At 63.9% G+C, this 21550-nt stretch overlaps 6 protein-coding genes across 6 annotated transcripts; 2 read left to right on the top strand and 4 right to left on the bottom strand.

The window, feature by feature from the left end:
* Positions 1–951: 951 nt before the first annotated feature.
* LAC2_3 (Laccase-2) lies at positions 952–3309 on the bottom strand (the record flags this gene model as incomplete). The annotated part of the gene is made up of 1 exon (XM_062768428.1): positions 952–3309. The coding sequence occupies one exon, from the start codon at positions 3307–3309 to the stop codon at positions 952–954; it is 2358 nt and encodes a 785-aa protein (XP_062624412.1).
* A 2032-nt stretch (positions 3310–5341) lies between these two features.
* Positions 5342–6875, bottom strand: chp2 (Chromo domain-containing protein 2). The gene is made up of 5 exons (XM_062768429.1): positions 6459–6875; positions 6393–6408; positions 6261–6321; positions 5817–6140; positions 5342–5589 (listed from the first exon to the last, which is right to left on the bottom strand). The coding sequence occupies exons 1-5, from the start codon at positions 6678–6680 to the stop codon at positions 5472–5474; spliced, it is 741 nt and encodes a 246-aa protein (XP_062624413.1). The 5' UTR covers positions 6681–6875; the 3' UTR covers positions 5342–5471.
* A 244-nt stretch (positions 6876–7119) lies between these two features.
* bye1 (Transcription factor bye1) lies at positions 7120–10945 on the bottom strand. Its single transcript, XM_062768430.1, has 6 exons — positions 10569–10945; positions 10282–10427; positions 9524–9621; positions 9044–9483; positions 8015–9007; positions 7120–7972 (listed from the first exon to the last, which is right to left on the bottom strand). The coding sequence occupies exons 1-6, from the start codon at positions 10907–10909 to the stop codon at positions 7150–7152; spliced, it is 2841 nt and encodes a 946-aa protein (XP_062624414.1). The 5' UTR covers positions 10910–10945; the 3' UTR covers positions 7120–7149.
* Positions 10946–11212: 267 nt separating this feature from the next.
* On the top strand, positions 11213–12824 carry SCAMP4 (Secretory carrier-associated membrane protein 4). Its single transcript, XM_062768431.1, has 5 exons — positions 11213–11358; positions 11489–11755; positions 11853–12003; positions 12050–12174; positions 12212–12824. The coding sequence occupies exons 1-5, from the start codon at positions 11352–11354 to the stop codon at positions 12517–12519; spliced, it is 858 nt and encodes a 285-aa protein (XP_062624415.1). The 5' UTR covers positions 11213–11351; the 3' UTR covers positions 12520–12824.
* A 444-nt stretch (positions 12825–13268) lies between these two features.
* LOC62_02G001933 (uncharacterized protein) lies at positions 13269–16285 on the bottom strand (the record flags this gene model as incomplete). The annotated part of the gene is made up of 4 exons (XM_062768432.1): positions 13269–13413; positions 13450–13511; positions 13556–15973; positions 16199–16285. 4 exons carry the CDS (start codon positions 16283–16285, stop codon positions 13269–13271), a joined length of 2712 nt encoding a protein of 903 aa, XP_062624416.1.
* Positions 16286–18313: 2028 nt separating this feature from the next.
* On the top strand, positions 18314–21269 carry LOC62_02G001934 (uncharacterized protein; the record flags this gene model as incomplete). Its single annotated transcript, XM_062768433.1, has 16 exons — positions 18314–18534; positions 18569–18667; positions 18706–18906; positions 18944–19216; positions 19265–19318; positions 19371–19412; positions 19450–19506; positions 19563–19850; positions 19886–19996; positions 20041–20109; positions 20145–20192; positions 20234–20290; positions 20343–20366; positions 20412–20462; positions 20509–20920; positions 20964–21269. The coding sequence occupies 16 exons, from the start codon at positions 18314–18316 to the stop codon at positions 21267–21269; spliced, it is 2313 nt and encodes a 770-aa protein (XP_062624417.1).
* Between the last annotated feature and the right edge of the window lie 281 nt (positions 21270–21550).

Consider the following 21550-nt stretch of genomic DNA (forward strand, 5'->3'; position numbering starts at 1 on the left):
GATTCTTTACGTGAGTGGGGGTGTGGGGGGAGTGGATCGACCGCGTGGCAAGGTCGCGTGGGCGCGTGTCGAGCGCGCCAGTGTCTGTGGCCACCTTGTGCGCGTCGCTCTGCCCAAGTCTGCGCTTGCGCCGCCTGCCAAGCGCCAGTGTCGCGCCGCGCAGTCACGCGCGACGCGTGGCCAAGCTTTGCGGGACGCGGTCCGCTCGGAGCTTTCACCGTCGGAGACTTGGCTCGGCGCGGCGCAGGGGATGTTGTCCCCGGAGACTTGGCTCGGTGCAGGGCAGCATGTGTCTCCGCGCCGCCCGCAGTTGCGCGGAGGTGGGCCACAGCCGCGGACTCGAGCAGCGCCGCCGTCACGCTCAGGCACAGCCGGTGTGGCGGAGCTTGGCCGCGCGCTTTCTTGGCCATGGAGAAGCAAGACGGAGAGCACCCGCTGACACACCTCCAGACCGACGGCCTGTCCGACAACCTCCCCTCAGCGCACGTCCCAGCGCTCGACGCGGCCGTCCTCCGCGTACTCGACGTCGAGGCCAACGCGCACCTCGAGCACGGAGAAAAGGCGGCCGAGCATGCGCGCCTCCTCGCCGACGTGCTCGTCGCGTCTGGCCGCGCGGCCATGGCGCGTACGGGCGACGAGCAGGGCGGACAGGGGTGGCGCACGCCATTTGACATTGAGAGCGAGAAGGAGGGTAAGCGGTACAAGGGCGGCAAGGTGGACGACATCACCGTGCTCACCGCGGTCGTTACCGAGCGCCTGGTCTAGGCGGGCTATAGAGAGTGGATAGACATGCATTGGTATAACGTGTAATGAAGTGTCCGAAGTGAGGTGTGTGCAAATGTGGGGTACGTGGGGGTGTGGCGAACCACGATTATATCAACCAAATCGGGTCCCAAAATGAAAGGCGAGGAGACTGTGAGGCGAGGAGACTACTGGATCCCATGGACCCGCCTATGCCTCGATGGGCCTCGCGGCCATCTCGTCGGCATAGTGGCGCGCGCGGGCCTGGGGCGGCAGGAGACCAGCGCGGCGGGCGGGGCCGAGCTCGTCTGGGTCGGTGCCGGCGCACAGATTTGTCCAGTCTGCTGGGCGCGAGAACCTGTTCTTGATCGTGTCGGGCTGCACGACGACGACGCCCATCTTGCCGACGGCGAGGTGCCACCCAATGTGGCAGTGGATGGGCCACACGCCTGGTGTGTCGGTGATGAGCCGCAGCACGGCCCACGACTCGTGGTCGATCGTGACCGTGTCCCGGCGCAGCGGGTTCTGCGTATTGAGCTGCACTGTGTGCAACAGCTCGGGCGTCATTATGCCCTTGCCGCGCCCGACGAGCATGAACGGCCGGCCGTGCAGGTGGAACGGGTGCGCGAAGGGCGCCGTGTCCTCCTGGTTGATGATGATATCGACTGCGCCGACTGTGGGGAAGACAAAGTGGGCCGTGTGCGCGTGCGCGCTGTTGTTGAGATCGAGCCCGCGCTCCAGCTGCGCGAGGAGCGGGTCGTTGATGTAGTTGTTAAAGTTGATACCGTTGTACCCGAACCCGAAGAAGGGCTTGCCGCTCGCCGGGTCGATGAAGCGGCCGAACGACGAGTGGAACGAGACCGTGTCGTACGTCGACGGCGCGGACTGGGGGATCATGGGCACCAAGGGGCCGTTGGTCTCGTCGAGGTCGACGCAGGGAGATTTCTGGATGTCCGCGAGGTCGTGCCACGGCTGAGTGTTGGGGATCGGCTTCGAGTTCCACGTGAGGCCGAGGAAGTCGGTGTACCGCAGGATACCGACCGCAGAGATATCAGGCCCCTTGATGCCGCCGAGGCAGTAGCCTGCTGGGCGCGCGCGCATCCAGAACGAGTCGCCAATCCAGCCCTGGTTGAGCTGCACGACGACGCTGTACCGCTGTGCCGAGTTGAGCGCGAGCTCGTTCACCCACACGGGCTGGATGGGCGTGTCGTCCACCTCGACGACCTGCAGGCGGTGCTTGTCGATCGAGAAGCGGATCATGGCGTGCGTGCCCGTGTTGATGATGCGCAGGCGCAGCTTCGACCCGTAGCTGCCCTTGACTTCGGCGTACACGCTCTGCTTGGCGCGGCACTGCACGTCCTGCTGCATGCTCTTGCAGTCGGTCTGGCCGATACCGTTGATGAGGATCGAGTCGGGGTTGGGCGGCGCCGGCGAGCCGCGGTATCCGACGCTCATGTCCATCAGCCCCTTGGAGATGATCATCGAGTCGTCGTGCTGCCAGTCGGTGAGCATCATGACCCGCTCCGAGTCAAAGTGCTGGTACTGCTTGAGCGGGTCATTCCGCGAGTGGATAATCAGCGGCCCGTACACGCCGTCCGCCATCGAGTTGGCATAGTGCCCGTGGTACCAGAAAGTGCCAAACTCGTTGTCCAGGTTGAAGCGGTACGTGTAGCTGCCGCCAGGCGGGATGCTGCACTGGTGCACGCCGGGCACGCCGTCCATGTGGTTGGTGAAGTTCTGGCGCATGCCGTGCCAGTGGATCGACTGGGGGATGTCGAGCTGGTTGACGACGTTGATGACGAGCGTGTCGCCCTGGTTGGCCTCGATCATCGGGCCGGGGTACTCGCCGTTGATGGTGCGAATGCGGCGCAGGAAGCCGTCGGGCGCAGCCTGCGCATACTGGATGTTGAAGTTGTACGTGCGCGTCTGCTTCCACGGCCAAATGTACGAGCCGCCAGTGGGCGTGTAGCCTGCCGGCTTGGTCGACGCCGTGCGAGAAGGCAGCTCGGCCTGGGGGTAGCTCCAGATGCTGGCGGTCGTGCCGATCGTCGTCGGCTTGGTCGGCACAGCGGGGTCAGTAGGCGTCGGGACAGGCGCGTCCGTGGGGCTCGTGGGGCCGGTAGAGTTGTTCGCGGGTGTGGGAGCAGTGGGGGCAGTCGACGAGGGGCTAGTGGGGTCCGTCACGCCGCCAGAGGGCGGGTTCGTGGCGCCACCAGTCGGGCCGGGCGTGCTCGTCGAAGCAGCAGTCGGCGTGGGGCTCGGTCCGCCACCGATAGGCCCAGGGCCGGGCCCGCCGCCGCCGACGGGCGGCAGGGGCTGCGGTCCGCCACCAAATGGAGGCGGGTTGGGCACCTGCCACGGGTTTGGTGGCGGCGGCCTGAAGCCTCCAGGCGAGTTGTTACAGTCGCCAAAGAGCGGCATGCCGAGGATACAGAAGCCCAGCAGACGCTTCCACGAGCGCTGGGTCGACGCCGCTGGGGCCTGGTCGTAGTCTTCGGCAGGGGTTGCTGTCGCCAGCGCCAGCAGGGCGAGGGCGACGGCGAAATAGAGTTGGATAGAGACGCGCATTTTCACTGCGCGTCGTCAGCAGGCACTCACGCGCAAGTCAAGTGCCACTTCGACGCGACGACGTGTATGCAGTGCACAGACATGCCACTACCATGCACAGACCATGCCACCATGCACAGCAGGCCTTAGTGGCATCATGTATGCACACGCCCACATCGCCACAAAGCAAAGTTACTGGCCATGCTGGCAGCGTGCTGTCATATGGCCTCACCGTGCCTGCCTCCCTTGACGACTTACGAGAGTGTGTGGGTTGGAATTGAGTGTCAGTAGATTTTAATAATGGTCGACGAGGAGATAAGGAGGAGATGAGGCGGGGGGTTGGCAGGGGCCGAAGGTGGGGTGGGGGGGAGGTAGGCGCCAGCGCCGTAAACGAGTGTGGTGGTGTGTAACGAGTGTGGGTGGTCGGTCGGGGAAGTGGTCGGTCTGGCGGTGTGAGCAAGTGTTGTTCGTGAAGGAGAAGAGAAACCAAAAGGCCGCAAGCAGTGCGCGTCTTATGGCACTGCACGTCTGCTGCAGCCACACACCCAGCTGTTTGCTCGCCCGCCTACGCACCTAGGGTCACTCCATGCGTGCAGATCCGTCGGGCCACTAGCGATAGACGAGGCGAGGACGAGGCGCCGAACCGAGACGAGACGAGACAGAGCCGCGGCAGGTGGGCTGGGCTGGGCGGTTCGGGGGCGGGGCTGCTCTGTCGGGAGCGGTTCTAGTCTCCGAGGGATGCGTGCGAGGCGGTGGCGTCGGCGTCGGGTCGTCGTGAAAGAATGAGAGTGAGGGAGAGAGATCAGGTTATCCTGTTGATGAAGACGAGTCGACGAGCAGACGAGCGCCCAGCACCCAGCAGCAAGCACACAGCACAGCATAGCACAAGTCGCCGCCGCCTCCTCCGACATCGACAACTCCTCACTTCACCCTTCAGGCTCTGCCCGCCCGATCAAATGCCCGTCTCCTCCCCCTCTTCACCCCCAATTGCGACGCCGAGTGACGCGGGGGCAAGCAGGCAGCACGCACGGGGTGCGTGTCTGGCGCTAATGTTGCCGAAGGGGATGGAAGGGGAGGGAGGGGTAGGATCCGGCCTGCTCGCAGCCTGTGTCGCCCTCGGCACGGCACAGTGTCCCTGTTTGCTGCAGCTCTCCAGTGTGCTGGAACGCTGTGAGGGGAGGGGAGGGGCAAGGACAGGCGGACGGGCGGGCGGTACGCGGGAGGAAGTGGCGCTGAGGCTCCGCGATGGACGCCCAGCTGCCCAGCCAGTGCCCAGTGGCCGCATGCTCGCCCAGCCAGATGCACAAGACAAGACAAGGGGTTGCAAGACACTCAAGGGGGCCAAGGAGACATCGTCGCGTCGGATCCAGGGGTATGCGCGCGCGTCTACGCGTCCGCGTCCAGGACCCACACCCCAGGCAAGCGCGGGAGTGATCCCGGCTAGCCTGATGATAACGGCAGCGCCAGCGCCACCCCACCGCACCCGCCAGCCCTGCCGCCGGCGGTCCCCGTGCCTCGGTTCCCGCGGGTTTCATCAACAACAACTGTAACTTTGTCGCGGTGCGTGGCCTCTGCAGCGTCTGCACAATGCATATAATACCCTGCCCTGCGGCCGCGGCATGTGGTGTCCGCGTAAGTGGCGTTGATGGATCATCTCTTGCTGCTCCTGCCTATGCCATGCCCCGCCCTGCGCCGCACGTCGCACTCCGCCCGTGTGTTGGTGGCGTGACTGTATGACCCAGAGTGACGAGGTATTATTTGCGGTGACTGACTGACTCACTGACTGCTGCGTCAGGTCAGACCAGGCCAGGCCACTGCAGCCCAGCCCAGCCCGCCCAGCGCCGCTCGCTGCCCGCTGCGTATTGCTTTCGCCGCAACCGCCTGCTTCCTTCCCCCGCTTGCCGACGCCCCCGTTCCCGGCGCCACACTGCCCTTGCCCTCTTCACCCCCTTCCGATCTCATCCCCCGACCCCGGCACACCGACCCCTCGCAAACATTCCGTCCCGCACTAATACACGCCAGAAATACATTTTGCGCGTCACTGCTAACCGACCGTCACTGCCATCCAATCTGGTCTGATCTGGTCTGGTCGTGTAAACACTGCTGCACGGCTGCTGCTGCATGGTCCAGGCTCGCTCGCTCTGCTGATATCACACCCCCTCATGCTGTCCTCCACCTTGTTGTCAGCTTGGTACGGTCATGGGCACGAACTTGAGGTGCGTCTCGTAGAACTTGATAATCTGCTGCGGGCAGCGCTTGTTGACCAGTGATGTCGTCTGTCCGAGCTGCGCGCCGTCCTTCCTGGGCAAAGTCAGCCAAGTTGGTCCAGGTCAGGCGGGACGAGGCCGCCGCTGTCGGTTTCGGACGTCGCGCCGAGCCAGTTCCGACCCAACACCATCAAGCGGGCTGGCTGGCCACCAGGCAGTAAGCAGCCTCGGCACCTCCCAACCAGCTCTCAGCCAGCCCACGTCTCCCTCCACCCCCACGCCTCCCTCCACACCCACGCCCCCACGCTCCACTCCACTTACATCGTCAAGAACACCATCAACTGGCCGTCCGAGGTCCTCTCGACAGTGTCGATGCTCTTCACCAAGTCCTCCCAGTCCGGGATGTCCATGTACTTCTCAACGCTGTCGATGTGCGTCTGGTGGTAATCCGTCACGTCGTCGTCCGACACGGAGGCGGTATCGGCGCGCGTGTTGGCGTTGGAGGCGCTCTCTGGCCGTCCCTTCTTGGGCTTGGGCGACGACGCCGCATCGGCTGCCGACGGGCGGCCGCGCTTACGCACGTTGCCCGCCGTCTCCTTGGGCTGCTTCTCCCAATAGGACTTGACGAGGTCCTCGGCGTGCTCGCTGCAGGAAAGGAAGACAATAAGGCCGGCCAAAGGAGGTTGAGCGATGGTCAGGTGACACGAGGGCGTAGACAAGGAAACGAGGCGTCAGCATGCGTTAACCACGCTCCGCACCACATACACGTTGTCCTGCGGTTCCCAGGTGTTGTGCTCGGGTCCGTATCCCTTCCAAGCGACAAGGTCTGGGGTGTGAGCAACAGTCCACAGCTTCACCATTCTCCGGCCCGCATCGTCATCCACCACGCCAACTCACACTCGTATTTTCCCTTCTGCGAGATGTGAGCACACGCACTCGCCCATACAATCCCGCCACACGCACCTTGAACTTGTGATCCAGCACAGCCTGCACCTCGTACTCGTCCTCTCCTCCCTCCGAGTCGTCTTCCTCGTCCTCCTCGACAACGTCGACGGCCTCGACCTCCTCCTCGCCCGAGTCGACGTTGATAGGCGATGCCGCCGGCTTGCTACGCGACGAGTGGCCGTTGCTTGGCCTGGATGCAGCCTTTGACGTGCTGCGGGAGCGCGAGCGGGCGGCGGGCATGGCGAAGGAAGGTGCGGTGGGTGGGAGCTGGGAAGGAGCTTGGAAGTTCGCGTTCACTCGATGCACGCTACGGCGTGTTCTCGGGTTCGGTGTTGGTCGTGGGCTTGTTCTACAAGGTACTGTCCGCCTTGTGGAGTTGTTGTTGTTGGCCTTGAGGCTGGAGGTGCACACAATTGTTCAAGTTGGGAACAGGAGTTGTTGTTGACCAGCCCCCCCCCCCCCTTTCCCCCCCAACCTTGTTTTGGTTTGGTTGCATCCTCCAACTTCACAAGGGGTGTTGTCTTCCTTGGTGCTGAATTTGATCCCGCTATTGTCATGTTCCTGGAAACGACCTAATAACAGAGGGGCCTATTTAAATCGAGATAAGATGCGACTTGCTGTACTTGACGACTTCGATACTTCGACTTCTGCACGTCTGTTCAGGAAACACGGTGAGACACACCGACACGAGACATTACATCACAATCATCTATCTACGGCCGCCACCACCACCCCAGCGGTTACCCTGTGGGCCAGTGGGCGGTGGGTACCTGTCATTTCCACCACCCCAGCCTCCCTGGCCCCCGGGGCCTCTAGGCGGCGGGCCACCGCGGCCCTGTCCAGGCGGTGGGCTGCGGTAGCCATAGGGGGCCATGTGTGGCGGGGGTGCGCGGCCACCGCCCGAAGGGCCTGGCGGGCTGCGGTACCCGTACGGGTCGTGCTGTGGCCTGTTGTTGTCGTACTGGCCCCGCGGGTCGTACCCGGGGTTGTACTCGTCGTCCCTGCGCCCATAGTCCTGCGGCGGGGCATACGGCGCCGGCGGAGGAGGGTAGTACCCCATCGGCGGCGGCCTGTGGTTGCCAGGCAGGGTAGGCGGTGGCGGAGGTGGGGGCCGGTTCGGCTGCGAGCCGATCACGTTCGCGATGGCCGTCGGGTTGAGGCTCGCGAGCAGGCCCTGGAGGTTGGGCAGCTTCGGCGCCGGCGTCGGCTCGGGCGGCGCGACGGGCGACCTGATCGCTGGGGGCTGCTGCTGCTTCTGTGGGGGGCGGTACGGCTGGTGTGGGAGCGGCGCGGGCGGCGCGCGGCGCTGTGGTTCAGCGGGCGACTGCACCGTCGCTGGCGGCGTGTCCCTGTTGACGACGAAGACGCCGATAAAGACCGACTCGGCGCGGCCGTCCTTCGGCAGCGCGTAGTTGTCCAGCAGGTCCATGAGCTCTGGGGTCGGGTCCGACGGGCGCAAGGGGATGAGGTACAGCTCGCGCGCGACGCCGCGAGGTGGGCGGTCGCCGTACGGGTGGTAGATTCCATGGCGGCTGCAGTGGTCAGCATGGTCACTATCCTGACGTTACACTTACTCCCTCTGGACGTGAAACTCGACAATCTCGTTAAACGCAGCCCGCTCGTCGGCGCTTGCCTTGTCGTCGAGCGTGAACACGACCGTAACGAGCTCTTTGGTGCGGTCCATCCGCCGGTCGGAGAGGTACTGCAGGCTGTGGGCTGTCGGCACGCGGCCCGTGATGGCGATAACGGGCTGCGGTAGCAAGCGCCCCCAGTACTCGTCTGGCGGTGGGGCAGACACGCGGCCAGCGGCGAGGCGCAGCTGTACCGGCGGGACATGGGGCGACTCCTTGGCCGGGTTGGAGAGCCCGCCTGTCCAGCCCGCCGGCTTGTCGAGGAAGACTTGCAGCGCGGTCTTCTCCTCGTCAATGTTCATGTCGTCATTGAGCACCTCGTCCTCCTCGTCCTCGTCGACGGCATCGGGCACGATATCGCTCAGGTCAATCTTCTGGTCCTCGTCGTCAAAGTCGATGGCCTCCTTGACCTCTTCTTCAATGTTCGAGCCCCACGCCGACTGGAGGGACACGGCAGGCGCGCGGGGTGGGAGATTGGCTGACGACTTGCGGCGCAGGATGGGCGACTTGGGCGACGCGGTCGCGGCTGCGGGCGAGCCGGTGATTGTCTGGGGCGAGGCGGCCACTTCGACCGACTCGCGGCGCACAGGGCTGGGCGGGACGGGCGCTGGCTCGGCCACGCCACTCTCACGCCGTCGCTGCGCCTCTTCGAGCCGCACAATCTCGCTCATCTCCGCCTCGCGCCGGTCCTCGGCCTTCTCGAAGCCGTCACGCCCGATGCGCACTTCGCCCGTCATGTCGTCCTTCATCCTGACAGTCTGCCGCAGTGCCTCCTGCTTCGCCTTGTTGATCACCTCGAGCTGCTCGGCGGACGCTAGCTGCTCAGAGTTGAGGAGGGCGAGCTTGGCTGGTGGGAGAATGCCGTCGACAATCTCCTGCTTCAGGTCTGGCCGAACATCCTTGGACAGCGACGAGTGGAGAAGGTTGAATTGTGCCCTGGGCTGTCAGCTCGTCACCAGCATCAACACCCACTTGTACCGTCCACCCGCGGCCTCCTTGCCCTTGATGATCTCCTTGAAGTTGGCAAAGATCGCAGCTTCAAGGGTGCGGCCGTACTCCTCGGCAAACTCGGCGCTCATCTTCTCCTCGCCATATATTGACCTGATCGTCGCGGCCATCTTGTCGAGAACATACTGTCGTGCAGGTGGAAGTGCTTCAGATGCATTGGAGCTGGAGGCCTTCCTAGGGGGTTCTGGACGCTTGGGCTTTGCCTCAGACTTGGACAAGCGGCGCGCTGCCGGGGCCGTAGCTGCGGCGAACGAAGGCTTCCTCGCGCGCTTGGTAGGCCGGCGAGGCTTGTCGTCGTCGCTTTCGGCATCTGACTCGGCTTCACTTGGAGCAGCTTCTGATTCATCGTCCTCCGACTCGCTGGCAGACTTTGGAGACGCTGGATCTTCTGGTGGTGGCGAGGTCTATGTGGGTTAGAGCTGAGTCAAACGAGTCGGTACCCACCGCCTTCTTCTTCCCTGAGGCCTTGCGCTTGCCTGTGACTTTGACTTCGACGTCGGACGGTGGCTTTGGCGACGGGAAAGTCTCGAGGTCGTGGATTTCTGGGCAGGTCAGTATATCGCAAGGCTGTGGAAGTGGGATAGGGTGGAGGAGGGGAAGGGGGAGTCACGCATGGGGGTGGGGGCGGTGGTACAGGTGGAGGATCGACGGGAAGCCGAAGCCTAGGCGGCAACGAACAAGACAGTCGCGTTGGGCGCCTCGGCGACGTGCGAGACATCCACAGGCACTACCGTCGCCGAACCCCTTCGGGCTCGGACATGGGTGCCTCCGTGTCCGCATGCGCACCAACAGTCCTCCGACGGCATGGCAGCGCAACATCGACGTCATGCACACGGCCCAGTACCTTGGCGTTTGACGCCGTGCGGCGCCGCGCCGTGCCGCCCGTCACATCCTCCCCAGTCTTCGCTTCCGATGCGCCCTCGACACAACACGTTGGCAGATCCTCGCGATTCCTCGCTCCCTTGGTGCTCGCTCGCAGGTGCGGTAAGACGACGAGACGACGAGACGAGACGACGTTCCAAGCCCACAGGTGGTAAGACGACCCAAGCCAGCCCATGCAGGGACCCATGCTACTGGACCTCGGCACAAGCGCGTCTGAAAACTACAACTACGGGTGTGGAGTGGGGTGTGTCGAGATCTACATAGCACAGAGCGCGGGCATTGCCGACACCGCTGCGCGTGAGTCGTGAGATTGAACTTACTCGTCGTCTTCTTGCCCGTCTTCTCCTCGCACTCGGTACACACGTAATTGTCTGCAGTGTTGGTGTTGATCTTACGATGACGAGCGCGGGACTTACGGATGCGCTCGGCCTCCTCCGGATCGAGGTTGAGGCAGTCGAAGTGGAACCTGTGGTGTCAGGGAGGTTCAGATGGTCAGAATGTACAAGCGCTCGAGCCGGGGAATGCGAGAAGGCGGCACAGACGCCACCGTCTCGACCTCCAACGCAACATCACGTCCAACGCTGCTCGACTTGCGCACAATACTCACCAGTTACCGCACTCTCCGCACTCGATCATCGGCCCGGGCCGGGCTTCCTTGCAGACGCAGTACTTGGACTTGCGGTACTTTGTCGGCGCGGGTGCTGCGCCCCTCTTGGGCCTCTCCTTGCCTTTGCGCGACGGCTCGGCAGTAGCAGTGGCCTCGGCGGCGCTCTCAGCGACAGGCTGCTCTGGAGCCGGGGTCGACGCTGCGCTCGCACGAGCCTTGGCGGCGGCTAAGAGCTTCTCCGTGTCCTCACTGTCGATGGCGCGGCTCGATTTTTGCCGTATTCTGCTCGACGTGCGTGTCGCTACCGGCGCTGTGGATGGTCCTGCTTCTGCTGTTGTCATTGTTGAAAGGGTTAGTGGGTTTCTCGTTGGATGGATGATGGACAAGAAGATGAGCGAGATGGGTCAAGACGGCCCGGTCTTGGCTCTTGGCTGCTCTCGTGACCAAGCCCCAACCCAGGTACTGTGGCAAATCCAAATCAACATTTGACACACACGTCATTTGATATAATTAATTCCGTCAGAACGCGTGGTCGTGGGCCGAGCAGTGGGTGTGACGCTGCGGCGGGCGGCTCGGCGGCGATGCGACGACGAGCACAGCAGCGCTGCAACAAGCTGGCTCCTTGGTCGACGACGACGGCGCGTCGAGACACTACATCGTCCTCCTCAACGTCCGACAACGACAACATCAAAGACTTGCTTGAAGCGTTGCAGCGCCTTTCATCGGCCCCTACGCAAGCACCTACCCCGCTACCCAGCAGCGCACAGCACCCAGTAGCCCACCATGAGCAGTATGTTTACCTCCACCGCCCTACCTCCACGTACCACGCTGCCGCCGCCGCCGCCAAGCCGCAGCGGCGCAGCGGTGCAGCACCGACCTCCAACCCTCGGCCGTGCGTGAGCGCCAGCTGACATATCCAGGCCACTACGGCGGTCAGCCTCTCGACGCCAACCCGTTCGCGGACCCACAAAACCCGTTCCAGCAGTCGAATGCGTCGGCCTTCTCGCTTGAGAGCGTCGGCCGCGCGACGCCGACCGGCGGCGCCGCCAACATTGGCGCCTATGTCGCTGACCACGACCGCCGCGCCCAGGAGCTCGAGCAGAAGCAGCGCGAGCTCGAGGCACGGGAACGCCAGCTCCAGCAGCGCGAGGCCGAGGTCGAGCAGCTCAAGCCCAACTGGCCGCCTTGTGAGTGTCGCGCAGAGTGCAACGTGCGCGCGCAGCAGAAGATCGTATATGCGACGGATCCACGCGGTGCCGTGCCAGAACTCTACTGACCGCCCAGTCGTCCCTATTCTCGTTCACCGCATCGAGCTCATCCCGCCCGAGCAGCAGAAGGCGGCCAAGCTGACATACACCTACTGGCTCTCCCTTGTTGTGGCTCTCGTGCTCAACTTTGTGGTGTCGCTCCTCCACCTCTTTGTCGGTGGATCAGTGTGAGTAGTAGCGACTGCGTTAATGCAGGTTACTGACCCCCCCAAGTGGAGGCCTCATCTCCTCGGCCGTGTTCCTGGCTTTCATCAGCATCTTCTCTTTCGTCCTCTGGTACTACCCCATCTACACGGGCTGGCGCCGGCTCCACAAGAGGGGCGCTGCTCTCCTTTTCTGTAAGCTGAAGCTCTTCCGACAGCCAGCTGACCCCAGACATGTTCTTCATCTTCTTCTCGTTCCACATCATCTTCTGCCTGTACATGGCCATTGGCATCGGCGCCGGCGGCTCGGGCGGCCTGTACAGCACGATCAAGCTCATGATTGAGCACCACTGGGTCGCGGGCATCTTCGGCATCATCACCTCGATCTTCTGGATCTTCCAGCTCGTCGGCGGCCTGGTGATCTTCCGCCTCATCTGGAACTTCAAGAACGGCAACTCGGAGATCAGCTTTGCGAACGCCAAGACCGAGTTCCAGGGCCTCGGAGCGCTCTTCAAGCTCTTCCGCGCAACGACCGGTTAAGCAGGTCGCAGAGGCTGCAGTCGGGCGTGGAGGCGGGAACGTACGAACGTACCGGCCAGGCGTGGAGTGAGCGACCCGGGCATCAGCCCGGGGTGGAGTGCGAGCTGGGGTGGAATCGATGGAATCATAGAGTATTACCGCGTGGCCCTACCGGGGCTGCCGGGCGCCTGCCCTACGCAGGTGATGAGGCACGAACTCGACGTGGACGTGTATAGTATCATCCCTAGACAACACAAAACACTAGCCAGCGGACAGGTGTTGTCCGCTTGGCCTCCACGCTTGATGATGAATGACGAGTTTGGTGCAATGGGGGGTGGAGTGGGTGGAGTGGGTGAGCACGGCATGTCCATGGGCAGCCTCGGGCCTCTGACGAGCTTCATGCAGACTGATGATCGGGGTGACGCTCCTTCGGGAGCTGTGCAACGGCCAACTCCACCGTGGCATTGAACTTTGTGTCAGTTGCCCGCCTGGCTCGAATGTGGCACTGGCTCGTTCACGTTTGTGGCACAAGGTGCACAACAAGTAAGTACAATCGTCATGTCATCAAGTCTGGATCTATGTATAAACAAGTATGCCTACTCCAAGAGGAGGTACAGCATTCTCAACTCGCCGGGTCTCTCTCTGCCTATCTATGGTATATCCCAAGCCTGCTCCACCTCATCGCGGCCCATGTGTCCTCCCACCCCCATCTCGTCCCAGCCATCTCCCCTCCTCCCCTCCCCTTGTCCTTCCCCTTCCCCTACCTCACCCTACTTCCAAATAGGGTTATTCCGCCAGTCCCCGTAAAGTTCATCGCGCCGCGCGTTAAGCATGTCTCGGTGGGCGATGTACCCGTCCCGGTACTGCTGGGCCTCGCTCGGGCCGGCTTCAGAGTCGGCGTCGGACGTCTCAGAGCTGGCTGTGAGCGTCCGTCCAGGGGGGGGTCCTCACGCGGGCGGGAGAGCGTATGGCTCCTCGGGCTCCTGCCACTCGCCGTCGGAGTCGGGGTAGCCCTGGGGAGTTAGTGCTGGTACAAGGGGGGTGGAAGGGGACTCACGAAGGGGTGCGCGTCGCTCGAGCCCCGCGAGCGCGCCGTGACGGTGCTGCTGGCCGTGCTGGAACCCGCGACGCTGCCTACCGCACTGCCGGCATAGCTGTTGGCGATGCTACCCGCAACGTTCGAGCGCACAGAGCCGGCGACACTTGGGGCAACACGGGAGCGGGTAGAACCGTTGCGGCTTCCAACCGAGGCCGCCACACTGCGTGCCACACTACCAGCGACGCTGCCCGTGGCCGAGACAGAGGAGCTCGCGCGGCTACCACGAACCGTACTGGCGTCGGAGGTGGTGCTGGAGCCGGCGACACTGCCCCCGCCCTGACCAAACTCCGAAGCACCAGTGTCGGTGAGTCGGTCGTCCTCGTCCCACGTCTCGCCGTACTGGTCCCAGTCGATCTCGTCGAGGTTCACCTCGCCCAGTGCCTTCAGCTCACGGTGGAACGATGACGTGGAGGCACGCGAGGCTGAGGAGGTCGACGACGAAGCCACTGAGCTGGGGGCCCGGGAGGGGAGCTTGGACGACGAAGCATGGGCGTTGGGAGCGCGGTTGGACGACGACGGGTGGAAGATCTCGCGGTAGTCGGGCTCCTTGTTGGCAAGCGTGTTGCTCTGCGTGATCGCCCACATCAACTCCGAGTCCGCGTCGGTGGGGGCGGGAGACGCGCCGCGGACGGTCGCTACGTCATCATCCTCCCTCCAGCCCGAGCCACTGCCGCGGCCGCGGCTGCCCGATGCCGAGTTTCGGGAGCCCCGGGAGCCCTTTGACGACGAAGAGCTCGCCACCGAACGAGTGTCCTCCGGCTGGGCCCGGGTCCACGACGCGCCGCTACCTGTGCTGCGGGGGGCGCTGTGGGTCGAGGAGGGAGCCTGGCTGGTGCGAGAGCGGCGGCCGGACGACGACGGAGCGCTGGCCTCCGAGGGAGCGTTGCTGGGGGTATCTGGGATGACCCGGATGGAGGGGGGACGGCGCGCGGTCGAAGCTACTGATGCGGCTGAGCCGGCTACTGACGAGCGAGCCACCGACGGGGCGCCACTGGGCTCGTAGCCGAGTGGGATGGGCCAGTTGCCGGGAGTGATAGGGCCCGCGTCGCGACTGTCGCTGCGGCCGTGCTGGGAGTGGCGGGCCGTCCTGGACGCCGAAGTGGAGCCCGCGGCAGACGCGGCATCGCTTCCGTGGTGGGAGGTGCGCGAGCGGTGCGAGGACTTCGAGCTGGCGACTGAGGGGGCGATACTGCTGCGCGGGGCGCTGCCGCCACGCGACTGGCGTGAGTGGCGCCACTCGACATCGTCGTCGCGGCTGGCGGTGCTGCTGCTGTACGCGCGGCGAGCAGCCGCAGAGTCGGGACCGTACGCCTCCTGCCAGCGCGCCACCTCCCGTGCACCCAAGCGGTCACGCGACGGACCCGCCGAACCACCCACATGGAGGTCATTGAACTCGCGGGGCACCTTGAGCGCGTCCAGGTAGTCGGGGTCGTTGGGGTCCTCGACCGAGTACGCTGGGGCCGGGTTGTAGATGGTCGACGAGGCGGATGAGTGCGTGGACGAGGTGGAAGAGCGGGTACGCGGGGCAGGGGGGACGGTGACAGAGGGAGTGGGGGAAGGGGGAGTGGGGGCAGCGGGAGCGGGGGCAGGAGGAGCGGGGGAAGGGGGGGCCGGGGCATGGTAGGAAGCCGTAGAACTCGCCGAGGAGCGCGTAGACGAGCGGACTGTGGACTCCGAGGGCGGAGCCCATGTGGGCGCTGTGAATGAGCGGACGGTGGATGTCGATGATGAAGACGAGCGAATAGTGGACGCCGAGGATGAAGACGATGGGGCGACTGAAGGGGACGACGGGACCACGGAACCGTGGTCAGACTGGTCCTCGTTCTCTGCCTCGGTCGCCTCCCCGCTGTTGCTCACGCTCGACGTGCCATTGCCGTTTCCGTCATTGCTGTTACTGGCCTCGATGGCCTCGGCCGAGGGAGGAGCGGGCTGAGGCATGGGACGGGCCCCTCCTCCCGCGACAAAGCCAAAGACGTACGGTGCCAGGAGCTCGTAGACCCAGCGCGGGTGGCGCTGGGGGTAGGAGAACGGGGAGGGGTTCTGGGGGAAGTCGAGGTAGTCGAATAGCGAGCCGTGACCGGGCTCGGCACCACGACTGAGCGGGTGAGGGGGAGGGACGTGCTGGTAGTAGTAGTACGGGTGGATGTACTGGGAGAGGAAGGCGGGGTCGTTGTGGCGGATGCAATTGACGCAGATGACTTCGATGCGCCTGGTGCGGTAGTTGGTCATGGAGACGACGAAAGTGCCACAGGCCGTGCACCTGAACATAGCCCTCTGAGGCTGGCCAGGGGGAGGCGCGCCACCAGAGGGGCGACCAGCGGGGGATCCACCGGCACCGTGGAAGGACATAGAGCCACCAGAGACAGGCATGCCAAACTGCGAGTGTGAGCGGGGGAATGACATTGGGTCTGGGGAGGGTGGGGAGGGGCCGGGGGCTAGAAACGAGAGGATAGAGTCAAAGTGGCGGAGGGGTGGGTGAGGTGGTGTGTGAGGCGAGTAGATCGTGTGGGAGCTTGGTGGGAGGGGTGGGGGTGTGCCCGAACCAAGGTAATCACGGTATTGAGGTGTGTGACATGAGAGCGTGGTGTCCACACAGCTCACAGTGCCCTCGGCAAGGGTGGGGTAATGCGTGGTAAGAGTGTAGAGGAGAGAGTGGAACAGGTGACCGATAAGAGCGAGACTCACCATGTTGGTTGGTTGTATAGATAGTTGTCAATCAACGAGGTGTGACGCGCGTAGTGAAGTGAGGGGAGGATAGTTGTCAAGCGACGAGGTGTGAAGAGTAGTTGTGAAGAGTAGTGAAGTGAAGAGAGACGAGTAGTTGTGAGGAGTAGTTAAGTGAAGAGAGGGTGTTTGTCAAGTGACAAGGTGTGAAGGGTAGTGAGTGAAGAGAGGTATGAGGTGAAGAAGAGACATTGCGCGCAGGTAGAGCTTATGTAGTGGTCGACGGTGCGAGTGGGCGTGGCGTGTCGCTGGTGGGCCAGGCAGACGAGTGATCAAGTCGTTCAACATCACCATCAGCGGCACCACCACCACCACCACCAAACACCACCACTGGCAACAACAACGCCCTCGTGGCGAGAAGCACTGCTTGCATAAACTCGCCCCGGCGCGCATGCGGCCCTGAGGAGCAAACGTCTGTGCCAACAACGCTCACAGCGACAGGGGTGCGTGAGGTGACCACAACGCAAGCCGAGGCGAGGTCGTGCCCTTCCTTGCCGAACAAAGCGTGTGTGCTGGTTGGCACGCTGCAGTGGCGAGGCGAACAGAGATAAGTGCTAACATCAGTGCGAGAGGGTGTGCAGGCTTAGGGATGGCCAGTGCGAGGACAAGCGACAGGTAACGGCGAGGTGTGTGTCGGCGTTGTTGGGGCGGGTGCCACCAACTAGCAACCAGCCGTTACTCCACCATTGTGCATGTTTGGTTTGCTGTAAGCGCGCCAAAGTGTGTAGTTAGCGGTGGTGGTCAATAAAATCACTTTTATACATGCGTAGAATGGATGATGGGCGAGTGGGGTGATGTTGCGGGCTGTCCATCACCCGCCAGAAGCACAATTGGTTTAGGCGTGTGGAGCGAGCTGCACAAGGCCCCGCGTGCCGCCGGAGCGTGACGATGACGCCCGGGCGAACTCGGCATCAGAGGGGGACGACAAGGAGCATGGGGAATCAGGGGGAGACGGCAGGGAGTCTGCTGCGAGACGTCTGCAGTGGCCTTGTGTGTCGCGTGTTTGTGTGTCGCCGTTCGCCTCGACCGCCAGATCTGGACCGCACGCACAAACGGCGCCGGCCCGCGCGACGATCAGATAAGCCGCGAGGCGACGCCCTCCCAATGGGGAAGGCTACCGCGCAAGGGGGGGCACAATGACGACTGCCAAGCCCCCTCGCGGCGCGTACTGTGCGTGCTGACCCCAGCGAGCACTTCCGAAACTAAAATATGTACAAACGGATAAGGGTGCCTGCGAGGTGCACACACACGCGGCGAGCGACGAGGGAAGGCAAGGACGGTGCAATGCGAGCCAGGCAGAGCACCGCCAGGCCGGGCCTGGCCACTCGGCACCCGCTCCTATCACGTCCCACTGGATCCTAAACACAGTCCATCCACCCATCCACAGGGCAGATGATAGTCTGTGCGCAGCGCGTGTACGCGGCTCACAATGAGGCAGTGCCGACCACCACTCGACGGGGGGGGGGATTTGTACTGCCTAAAATATGCCGAAAGCGCTACAATGCAGCTACATTCATCAAACCTTGATAAAACTGTCGTGCGCACTCAACTGCCCCACTGCCGATTTTGTACGTCCGTCAGAGCAGGGAGTGGCGAGGAACAAGCCGAAATGCGAGTGTGGCACCATCACCCCACCACCCCACCCACCGAGCGACCGACCACTCGCACCGCCGCCGACTCGCTGCTTCCAACACACGTCAGGACAATCGCTGTGTGCTCGCCATCTTGCACACGCGCTTTGTCCCCCCCATTCCCACAGTCGTCATCCGTCTCCGCCGTGACGGTCGCCGCTTGCCCGTTTGTCGCCGGTGTCGAGTCAACCTCGCCCCAGAGCTTGGGGTATTTCATGTGTCCTCCTTCTCCGTTCTCTCTCGTCTCTCTCCTCTCTCACACACTACTCCTCTCATCATTCCCTCCACGTTGACAGACTTCCACTGTCAAACTACCACACTCACACACATTACACACTACACACCGCACACCTTACCCACCATGTCGGCTCTCGTGAGTCCCGCCGGCGCGTCCAACCCCTCACACCAGGCTCGCCTCCTCAAGCGCGTCAAGAAGGTCTTCTCCCCCAAGAAGGCCCAGAACCAGCAGGCCGAGACCACCTCCTACACCCAGGAGCCTCAGCCCCTCCCCACCCCTACCGCCGCCACCCCAACCCATGAGCACACCCAGGACGGGGAGGAAGGCTGCGCCGTCTGCGAAGAGTGAGTCCCTCTCCCATGGCACCACTAACCCCAGCTTCGGACTCACGGGGTGCCGTAACCCCTTCGTCCCCCTCCCGTCATCCGTGACGGCCTCCTCGTCGGCAGCTACACTCGTCGCTGCCCCCGCTCCTGTGTACGTCCTGGCCCGCCCACAAACACTGACAGCCGCAGCCCCACTGCCCCTACCCCTGCCCCGTCTACCTCCTCTGCCTCCTCTCGCCCTCGCCCCGTCTCGGGCCCCGTCCCTACCCATAACGACTACTTCGGTGGCATGGGCTACGGCGAGTTCTTGAGGCAGGCCTGCCTGGACGACCTCGCGGCCAAGGCCACGGGGCAGACGAAGACGGTGAACATGCTCACCCGCCTCCAGCAGTGAGTACCTGGCACCTGGAACAACCACTGACCCCAGCGACAGCGCCGACGAATCCACCTCCGACCCCGACTCGAGCAGCGAGACCCTCGCCAACTGGGTCGCGGCCGCCACCCAGCTCGACGAGGGACCACACGCCGACTCGCGCTCGTGGAACCGCCAGGCGGTCTACGTTCCCCGCCAGACCCGTGGCCTCCCACAGGCCCAGGGGGCTGAGGCGGGCCCGGTCGAGGTGCTCGCGGACGAGAATGACGAGACGGCTCCTGTCGAGCAGCAGCCCGCGCGGGTTGACACACCCGCCAGCTCAGACGGGTAAGTCTGCTAGCACTTCGTTTTCCACGTTGCCCAGCTGACGCCCAGGTCGATCCACGGTACCGGAGCCAGCGCGCCGCAGATGGCGCGCCACAACCCCAAGTGAGTCCGCAGCGCTCCCTCTCCTTCCAGCAGCACCCACTCACTCCCCCAGCGTTTTCGGCTTTGACGTCCCTCAGCGCGCGCGTGCCACCAAGTAAGCGACCCCTCCCTCTCCTCCCACTGACCCCCAGCCGCTGGGGATTCCACGCCGGCAGCCCTGCCATGACCGCGCCTCCCTCTCTCTACGGGTAAGCCATCCCCCTGTCCCCGTTAGGCCCTCACCCTGTCCCCGTTAACACCCCAGGGGACCCAGCGAATCCCAGTCTCCGATCCCCAACACGGCGACCGGAGAGAGGGAGACCGGAAGCTCCCTGGACATCTCGAGCCTCTCCCGCGCACTGGAGAGCATTCGCGACCTCAACGGTCTACACGAGGACCCCTCACCCTCCACCATTCGCCAGATCGGGTTCCCGACCCGGCGCGACCATGAGGACGAGGACGACTCTGCGACGGGTCCCGCGGTGCTCGCTGACGACGGGTCCGAGGCCAACACGGATGTCAGCTCACCACTGCTCGAGAGCGGTCCCAGGGGGTGAGTCTCCAGTCGTCGAATGGCACTGACTCCAGTCGTCCGGTCTGGAACAACCCCGCGAGCCGGATCACAGACTACGCGGGCTCGGAGGGTGAGGACGAGACAGAGGGGTTCCAGGGAACCGGGTTTGTGGCCCCGTTCGCACGGTGAGCAGCTTCATTGGCAGATGATGTTAAGCTGACATCCACAGCGCCCCAGCGCACCGCGACACGTTTGGCGCGCCGTCGCCGGCCTCGTCGTACCCCACCTACAACGAGGCGTAAGTCCCCCTCTCTAGCTCCGCTTACACCACAGTGGCCGCGACACCCCCAAGAGCGAGCATTTCGACCCAGTCGCGTACGAGTGGGTGCCTTCGACAGGACCGCGATGCTAACACCCACCAGGCAGGCAGACGAGTTGGACGACGAAGGTTTCCCCGCGTACGACGCGTCCCAGTACGAGTGAGTGTGGCAGCTTTGCTTCGGGAGAGTCTTTTCAGCTGACACGCTCCAGGCCGACTCCTCACCGTGACTTTGAGTATGTTCTCGTCCCGCCACCTCCAGTCGTCGCTAACGCTTGCAGGAACCAGACACCCGTCGCCGGCTCGTCCACCCAGCGCGGTACGGCTCAGTAGTGAGTCCGCTTGGCACCGTCTTCCACGCATTAGCTGACCCACCAGCGCCGAGACCGAGCGCCTCAGCCTCAACACGAGCCAGCGCTCCCAGACCTCCCAACAGTCCAAGAGCGACGCCAAGGTCAAGGCCCCCGAAGGCAAGGGCAAGAGAAAGCAGAGCACGCCGGCGAACAAGGACAAGGACCTTCCCCCATCCCCTGTGGAGCCAACTCCCACCCCCACCGCCCAGCCTGCTCCAGCCCCCCAGACCGCCAACACCTCCGGCAAGCCGCCCAAGACTCCAGTCCATCACCCTCCCCAGCGCCCCGGCCAGTCGGACGCTGATTACTACAAAGAGTACATCCTCCGCGAGAACGGCCGCGGAGCCTTCTACCGCCAGGTTTCGGGCCTGCACACCGACCCAGCGCACCAGCTGCACAACGAGGGGCTGAGCACGATGATGCCGATCCTGGAGCACGTGATGCGCCCGCGCGCGCGACGCGCCCTCTCGCCCGAGCCAGGACTTCCAAGCGTACCCGGCGCGCCCGCCGCCCCACGTCCGCCTCCCAGTTCAGCACCAGCGGCCGCAGCAGCTCGGCACGCAGGGCTTCCCACCCAGCCTCGCTCGCCCCCGCCGATTGCAGCCGCACCAGCGTCAGACCTCACAGGCTGAGGTCCCCTACCAGGTCGTCCTGGCGCAGGCGCAAGCTGCTCAACAGGCCGCGCGGGAGCAGGAGGAGGCGGAGCAGCAGGGTGGTGAGCAGGGCGCGATGGGGGGCCGGGGCCGAAGGAACTGGAAGCAGGTTCAGAAGCAGCCCCCAACTTAGAGGGAGAGGAGGGTTGGGTCAAGAGGCGAGGGAAGGGTTTGGGGCAATGGCGAGACGAGGTAGAGTGGTAGACGTAGATTGGTTGTGGCGACTGGGTTGAGCATCTTGTGCTTGCTCCTCGGACATTCCGTACTGTGATAGCTGGCTATGACTTGTAATGAATCGTAATAACCCCTTCTGCAGTATTTAGACGAGTAACTTCCTAGCCATGCGACGGCAGCTGGAGTAGGCAGCCGACGACAACGGCTGCAAAGCCCGGCGCCCACCTCGACCCGCCTGAC

This window comes from Vanrija pseudolonga, chromosome 2, assembly GCF_020906515.1.
Source record: "Vanrija pseudolonga chromosome 2, complete sequence".
NCBI lineage: Eukaryota > Fungi > Basidiomycota > Tremellomycetes > Trichosporonales > Trichosporonaceae > Vanrija > Vanrija pseudolonga.

Coding starts and splice junctions, on each gene's coding strand:
- bye1 (XM_062768430.1), bottom strand. CDS start 10,909: ATGACAACAGCAGAAGCAGGACCATCCACAGCGCCGGTAGCGACACGC. Junction 9,008..9,043: donor GCCGCGGGTGGACGGTACAA/GTGGGTGTTGAT, acceptor CTGACAGCCCAG/GGCACAATTCAACCTTCTCC. Junction 7,973..8,014: donor GAGTTTCACGTCCAGAGGGA/GTAAGTGTAACG, acceptor TGACCACTGCAG/CCGCCATGGAATCTACCACC.
- chp2 (XM_062768429.1), bottom strand. CDS start 6,680: ATGCCCGCCGCCCGCTCGCGCTCCCGCAGCACGTCAAAGGCTGCATCC. Junction 6,141..6,260: donor TGGGAACCGCAGGACAACGT/GTATGTGGTGCG, acceptor CCTTTCCTGCAG/CGAGCACGCCGAGGACCTCG. Junction 5,590..5,816: donor TTGATGGTGTTCTTGACGAT/GTAAGTGGAGTG, acceptor GACTTTGCCCAG/GAAGGACGGCGCGCAGCTCG.
- SCAMP4 (XM_062768431.1), top strand. Junction 11,756..11,852: donor CAAGCCCAACTGGCCGCCTT/GTGAGTGTCGCG, acceptor CTGACCGCCCAG/TCGTCCCTATTCTCGTTCAC. Junction 12,175..12,211: donor GGGCGCTGCTCTCCTTTTCT/GTAAGCTGAAGC, acceptor AGCTGACCCCAG/ACATGTTCTTCATCTTCTTC.